The sequence below is a fragment of the Schistocerca gregaria genome, chromosome 4, assembly GCF_023897955.1.
Source record: "Schistocerca gregaria isolate iqSchGreg1 chromosome 4, iqSchGreg1.2, whole genome shotgun sequence".
In the NCBI taxonomy this organism is placed as follows: domain Eukaryota; kingdom Metazoa; phylum Arthropoda; class Insecta; order Orthoptera; family Acrididae; genus Schistocerca; species Schistocerca gregaria.
Window position 1 is genome coordinate 675321435 of NC_064923.1, and position 8013 is coordinate 675329447.

The window sequence follows — 8013 nt, forward strand, 5'->3', positions numbered from 1 at the left end:
GTCCACTTGAAACGTCCATTCTGTTATTCTGTTTTTACTTGCTGAAGGCGAGAAACCAGTAGAAAACTGTAGAATGTGTAAAGTTTATGGTGAAGGTTGTATGAATATTTTACAAGTGGGTAGAGCAGTTCAAAAATGATCACGACTCAGTGACTGACGAACACCGTTCTGGCCGACTAGTTGCAGTTTCAACTCCCTCACTTGAAAGTCAAATTGATCACATTATTTGTGCCAACCGCCGTGTGACCGTAAAAATGGTAGTTGATAAAGTTCAAGTTAGTACTGGTACAGTTGATAACATTATCTGTAACAAGCTGAAGTACCATGAAACATGTGCAAGATGAGTTCTAAAGGAGTTGGCATGGCAACACAGGGAAACAAGTTTGAGAGTGTGCACAGAGCTAAAGGAACATTACTAAAGAGAAGGTGATCACTTCCTCAACAAAATTTTACCTTATTATGAAACTTGGGTTCACTATTGTGCTCCAGAATCAAAAAGACAAACCATGGAGAGGAAGAGCACCAACTCACCTGTCAAGAAAAAATTCAAAAGCCAAGCATTAGTAGGAAAAGTCATGTTGGTGTTTTTTTTATTATCTCGTATTTGCTTTTAAACGAGGTGAAGCCAGCCATGGGGGAGAGAAAGAGAGAGAGAGAGAGAGAGAGAGAGACAGAGAGACGACGTTGGTCTCAGAGGTGAGGTGTGACTCTCTAGCAAGACAACACACATCCTCATATTACTCAACTAACCCGTGAAACCATTGACAAAATGGGCTGGGAAATACTGCCTCATCCCCCTGACAGTCCTGATTTAGCACCTAGTGGTTTCCATTTGTTTGGTACACTAAAGGAGGCATTATTTGTAAAGAGGTTCCAGGAGAACGAGGACGTGAAAAAGTTTGTGGGAAATTGGTTCAAACATCAAGATAAAGAGTTCTTTGCAGCCAGAATAAAAAAGCTTGTAGCCCGTTGGAACAAGTGCATAAATCTTTAAGGGGATTATTTTGAAATGTATAAAAAGTATCATTTTGTAAAAATAAACACCTTTTTCTCCAGACCAATTTGTGTCTTTAATTATTGAATGACCCTCGTAAATTTTTAATATAACACGTTTTTAAATTAGACTAAAAGATATACATGAATTTCTCCTAGCTCCATACACATTCCTAACACCTATACAGATAGTTATTAAAACTTCACAAGCTCAAGTTTTCAAGGCTATGACAATACGTGTAAGGTTTATAATGAAAAATGTGGGTGCATGCAGTACATAATTTATGCATGTACAGTTCATCTCCTATCTATTGTCTGTTGTATGTGCCCCTTGTTTTTTGGTTATAAATCTTACTAATACTGCCATAGGGCTTTAAAAATTCACTAGCGTAAATTTTCAAAACTGTCTGTATGGGACTAGGTAACTGTATGATGCAAGGAGAAATTAAATTTCTACTTTTTAGACTGATTTAAAAAATATTATATCTGGTTAGAATACCACCTGCAATGCATTTGAAACTGCCCACACAGCACAATGATCCTGCAGGACAGCCAAGATGTTAGGCATTGCCAGTCGTTTTCAACCCTCCTAGCCCCACTCCTACTGAACAGACAAGAAAGCAGATTACTATTGCCTTGTGATCCAGTTCTGAATTAAAATTTTTAGTTTCTAGTTCATCGGGAAGTTAATTTAAAGTCAGTTGCAAAATTTTACCATACAGATAGGCAGACAAAAAAAGAGACCAAATGAAAACGTGTTAAAGTTTGTGTTTCATTGAAACACTTTTATCGTGGATCAGATAATTTCTTTCATTACAATGTAGAATACTAACTGTTGTTGTTGTTGTCTTCATTCCTGAGACTGGTTTGATGCAGCTCTCCATGCTACTCTATCCTGTGCAAGCTTCTTCATCTCCCAGTACCTACTGCAACCTACATCCTTCTGAATCTGCTTAGTGTATTCATCTCTTGGTCTCCCTCTACGATTTTTACCCTCCACGCTGCCCTCCAATACTAAATTTGTGATCCCTTGATGCCTCAAAACATGACCTACTAAGCGATCCCTTCTTCTAGTCAAGTTGTGCCACAAACTTCTCTTCTTCCCAATCCTATTCAGTACCTCCTCATTAGTTACGTGATCTATCCACCTTATCTTCAGCATTCTTCTGTAGCACCACATTTCGAAAGCTTCTATTCTCTTCTTGTCCAAACTAGTTATCGTCCATGTTTCACTTCCATACATGGCTACACTCCAAACAAATACTTTCAGAAAAGACTTCCTGATACATAAATCTATACTAGATGTTAACAAATTTCTCTTCTTCAGAAACGCTTTCCTGGCCATTGCCAGTCTACATTTTATATCCTCTCTACTTCGACCATCATCAGTTATTTTACTTCCTAAATAGCAAAACTCCTTTACTACTTTAAGTGTCTCATTTCCTAATCTAATTCCCTCAGCATCACCCGATTTAATTTGACTACATTCCATTATCCTCGTTTTGCTTTTGTTGATGTTCATCTTATATACTCCTCTCAAGACACTGTCCATTGCGTTCAACTGCTCTTCCAAGTCCTTGCTGTCTCTGACAGAATTACAATGTCATCGGCGAACCTCAAAGTTTTTACTACTTCTCCATGAATTTTCATACCTACTCCAAATTTTTCTTTTGTTTTCTTTACTGCTTGCTCAATATACAGATTGAATAACATCTGGGAGAGGCTACAACCCTGTCTCACTCCTTTCCCAACCACTGCTTCCCTTTCATGCCCCTCGACTCTAATAACTGCCATCTGGTTTCTGTACAAATTGTAAATAGCCTTTCGCTCCCTGTATTTTACCCCAGCCACTTTCAGAATTTGAAAGAGAGTATTGCAGTCAACATTGTCAAAAGCTGACCTGAATGTGAACTGCAGAGTAATCATGTAGATGTCACAATAATGCTGCTGGTATCAGTGGAAGCTGTTTTCTTGTATTTTCATGCACCTTGTTTTGTTATTCGTGCTATCGTTGTTATTATTTTACTTTTAGTTATGCAGATAGCAGAGGCCTGAGGTGTGACCGCTATTGTTGCAGAGGAAACTGCTGTGTGAAGGTCATCAAGTAACGCCACCTCTTTTGCCAAGGCGTGGGTTGTAAGTGGTGGTGGTGGTGACTGGAATCAAGTGACTGACCACTAGTAAGACATTGCTGGTTGAATTAGACTTCTGTTCATGTTAGGTACAGAGGTGCGGTCGCTGCTGTAGGGAAGGCTGCCGACCCTAGGATGATGTAGTGAGTCACAGAGTTCGGTGAACCAAAGTCAGCACGTATGCCTGAGTAGCGGTGTGTGCCGCAGCTGATGTTTGACTACATCACCCAGGCTGCTGGCCCTTTTTCAGCATAGAATGCTATGCAGGGAAGGAACATACTCAAACCGTAGCTCCAAGCATGATCTACTTCAAAGGCTTGTGTCCGCCCTCAGTGGTGATCAGCATTTCAGGAATGAATGTGCGGTGACAGAGGTGCTGGGCTGCCTCCATCCTGAGCTTGAGCAGGTGTCTCTTTAGAGAGTGGTTGCCAGCAGGAAGTAGCCTTCCAGAGGGAGACCCAGTAGTGCGAAGGCAGTAACTCATCTGCCTGCAATCCTATCACAGATGCTGCTACTGGAGGCGGAGTCCATTGTTGACAGCTGGTTACCCCATCAAGCACAGCAGTAGTCTCTATTCGAAGCCAGCAAATGTAAATGGTGATGGTTGGCATCACTTACACACTGCGGTAGGGTTATGTACAGAGAACACTGGTGTGCAACTGAGGACAACTAAGTACCTCTGAGACTGAGTGCCTTATTTGAGGGATATTTGTAAGACTACTGGTCAGCACATCTCCTGCAGCAGCACTCATCTCTGTAAGAGATAACAGGTCACAATAGCTGGGCATCACCATTGGGTACATGAAATGTATTCACAATTTCCATTACGGACAATCATCACCTGTATAATGGAATGACGACAATGAAAATTTGTGCCGGACCAGAACTTGAACCTGGGTATCCCATTTACTGTGAGCGGTTGCCTTACCATAAGGCTATCAGAGCACGACTCACCGACAGACCCAAACTTCCAGATATTGTCAGCCATGTGTCTACAACCTATTCATTATGTATATTCCCAAACAGGCAAGACATTTTTACTTGAAAGTCACTTGTCTGGTTTTGGTGGATAAATATGATATTGCACTACCTGTATTATCCAAATTACGGTGCTATGTTCCTTTGGATTTTGTAATCTCCCCCCTCCTTCCTGATTCCATCTACATATTAAACAGTGTCCAGTTAAAGAAATTAATAAGCGAAGTCTTTCATGAAGATTCGAGAGGAGCGAGCTTTCAAGTTTACTTAGCTTTTCATGTTGAGATGGCTCCAGTGCTTTTTGTCTAGGGGTCTGATTCTTGAAACTGAAAATCTCACATCAGGTCCTCATGGTTGGTTTGAACTGAATAAATTTGAAGATTGTTGTTATAGCATTATCTACGTAAATTGATTTTTCAAATTTTAGTATGTCATACAGTATTGTCATTTTTCTCATTAGCAAAACCGAAATTAAATTGTTCGCACAAAAAGACATTTGATCACATCAGAGGCATGCTTACGTCTCACATGTTCTGCGGAAATAACACCAAAGGGTTTATAATTTTTCTTAACAAATGAATTTCTACTAGTTTCTGTACATTATTAGTTTCAATTATTTCGTAAATGAACCCAGAAATAAAACACAGTAAACAGTACAGAATTGCATAATTAATAATAGAAATTTTAAGTGTGCCAGTAATTCGTAATTTAAAAAAAAAGAAAAAGAAAAAGAAAAGAAAACACTGGGCATTCAGAACTAGTACTTATCGATTATAACATCAAAACTAAAATATTTTATAAAGTAATTCCTGTTCCAAAATTCGAAAACTAATACTGTTATCGACAACTACTGTTGAGGAAAAGTAATGCTAAAGGATGATGTCCTGTTACAACTTGCATGCGTGTCCAAAGGAAAATTGCATCGTAATTTTGGAATAACTTAGACAGTGTAATATCATATCTCCATTGGATTCCAATAAGTTCATTTCTGCTCTTCCGGTTTCTGTCAGAGGTGCTGGCTGGCTTCTTCTGCTTCACCAGCTTTCTGAATGAGCACTCTTGCACTCTGAATATGTCCTCTTATTTCATAGTGCATGGTCTCACAGTGACAGCACCTATCTCCGTATGACATTGTTATGCTATGTTGATGCCAGACAATTCAGTGCCCCTGACTAGAGCATGTTGCAACAATTCATTTGCTTATTTTCATTCATAGAATTAACTAAAAGAAGCAACTGTTTTATGCACATGTACTGTCTGAAGATCAACATGGCAGCTAGTGCCATAAAAGAAATGCGTAAAATCTTGATTTGTACATGAAAATAGTGGAAAATGTGAAGGAAATGATTGTTTTGATTAAAGGCAGAGCCATAATGGAAGACACACTCATATTGCACAGTAATGTGTGATTCTGTAACTAATGCAAACATATATTTGTTCTTTCCAGTGGTTGGTGAAAAAGAGAAGACATCAGGAACTGTGAATGTTCGCACCAGAGACAATATTGTACATGGTGAATTTTCTGTACCAACAGTAATTGAAAAATTCTGCAAACTGAAACAGGACAGGACCCTAAAGAGTGAAGAAAATTTCTGAGAAGAGTAAGGAACCTCTTCCATCAGTATTGCTAAAGACATTTATAAAGTAAGTAATATAATCAATATTCTTCAAGACCCATTAGTCGTGATCCTTATTAACAATAATATATGATCAAGTAGCAGTAACATTTAACAGCTTATTTAAGCTTTGTTTTCATAAGAAAAAAATTTTGGAATTAAACTTTGGTTCTGAACTGTTTCTCCCATTTGACAGGCACATAGAACAGACTTCTGCCTTTATATCATATCTTCAGTAAAAGAACTTATTGATTCATTCCAACACCATCCTGTAGATTTTTGCAGGTACCATGAAGTGAAGTTATGAAGTTTATCCGGCTAAATGTACAGTGTGTATGTAGCAGCTACTTAAACTTGAACGATTAGTACAAAGCAGGCAACTATTTCCCCTTTTTTTTTGAACATGCAAAACTAACAAGTAATTGCTCTCATTTTTGTCAAGTTATCTGTTATACAATCTCAACTTACATTATTGTGAGACAGTAAATTGATCCAATAATTAACAGTATATGTACACAAAAGTCTAGCAGTGTTAAAGAGCTTGACTGTTCACATAAAGGTGAAAACAAATTTCTCTGTGATATGTTGTGCATTCTGAACACAATGAGCTAGATTATTGTGTAACTTTTTAAGATTCTCACGTTCACTATGTGTAATCAAGATGTGTTTAGGCTGATACATTGAAGAAAAATCATATTTTTACAGATTACGTTGGAAGAACATAATGTGTGCATACATTTATAGGATTGTATTGTGAATTACTAGGCCCTTTGATAGCTTCATTAACAGATCATAAAATTTCTGGATACTTTTCATGCATTTATTGTGTCATATATTTTATCACTGTGGAACTAAGACTCCTTTTGCTTGCTTCTTTCTAGCAGGTGGTACTCATCTTGTGAACTGACTGCCAGCCACTAAATGAAGATGTGACTGCCACCAGTATTCATTTTATTGTATTTAAACTATGATCTTCTATCTCCGCCCAAATGCCTAATTTATTTTGTTTTTGTATTTAAACAGTAAGAATATACAATAAATTGGATACTGAAGAGCTTTATTTTGTCTTAGTCTGCTTTCTTCATTAAAAATCCATTAATTAATAGAAATAATTATTGATACATATAAACCCAGGATCACCAAATGTCGTGAAATTACAATTCATTTAAACACACAAAATTACAGTTAATTACAATAAGAAATCATAAGATTGCTAAGAATGTCTAATCTATCCTGTGTACCACAGGGCTCCATCCTTGGACCCTTTTTCTTCCTTTTATATATATAATCTCAACTATTGACATTTAAAACAGGCAGTTCTCACCACATTAATTTCATATGCGGAAAAGTCATTAGTGCCATATATCTCCTCAGCCAGTTTGCAAAGATAGTTCCTAGCAATGAAATTGGTATATTATGGAACACTTTACCCCTTTCTCAATTATGGAATTTAACTATTTGAACTATGGGGCTGTGCAGCCGATGTATATTTAAAAAGAATACTACAACTACAGAAAAGAGCAGTAAGACATATACATGGGATGGGACATACAGATTCATGTTGTGAAATGTTTGTGTAGCACAGAAGCTATCAAGGGCAGTGATGTACAGGATCACAATACTAGAACAAAGTGTCACTGTTTCCGTAACAGAACAACATTAAAAATGACTGATAGAAGTCCATATATCAGTGGTTTGATTTGGTATAACAAGCTACCAAACGCTCTAAGAATGTACACGGGAAATATTTTTAAAACAAAATTAAAATCTTTTCTATTAGAAAGATGTTTATATTCTTTCAACGAATTTGAAGATAGTGATTGTAACAGCTGTAATGTGATAAATGTAAAAATAGACATAAGAAGCAACAGCTACAGAATATAGTGTATTTTAGAAGTGTAAATATAACCGTAGTATTAAGTCTGACATTTGCAAAAGCCATCATTACGATGGCTCCACGCAAAGAAAATGTAAAGAAATAAATAATCATAATAGAATGGATAAAAAAATCTACTCAATGAATAGCAGAAGGAGAAGAATAAAATATATAGAAGTGTGTAAGCTTGGAGTGCTAGTGACTTCTGTGACAGGAAGATTGAAGGGGAAGGAGGGAAAGGACTGGTGAGGCTTAGCAAATGGAGAGAGCTACAGAAAACTCACCCAGAAGTTTGGCTCTGGGGAGTCTGGGATGAGAAGGAAATACTGGTTTTTGGTGCCTGCACTGGACGAGAGTTGAAAACCTGAGAGCTTAAAGGTGGAAGATAGGATAATATTCAAGACAGAGATTACTGAGA

The 8013-nt window shown here is 37.5% G+C and overlaps 1 protein-coding gene across 9 annotated transcripts in view; it reads left to right on the top strand.

The window, feature by feature from the left end:
* The window catches only part of LOC126268086 (threonine--tRNA ligase 1, cytoplasmic), a 136943-nt gene extending 130164 nt beyond the window's left edge, over window positions 1-6779 (top strand). For 6 of the 9 annotated variants that reach the window (XM_049973591.1, XM_049973588.1, XM_049973582.1 and 3 more), the window contains 2 exons: window positions 5551-5747; window positions 6601-6779. In XM_049973591.1, coding sequence (XP_049829548.1) covers window positions 5551-5699 — 149 coding nt within the window. In that variant the 3' untranslated portion in view covers window positions 5700-5747; window positions 6601-6779. The remainder of the gene's footprint in view (window positions 1-5550; window positions 5748-6600) is intronic. The other 3 variants (XM_049973590.1, XM_049973589.1, XM_049973585.1) reach the window with 1 other exon arrangement.
* The last annotated feature ends 1234 nt before the right edge of the window (window positions 6780-8013 follow it).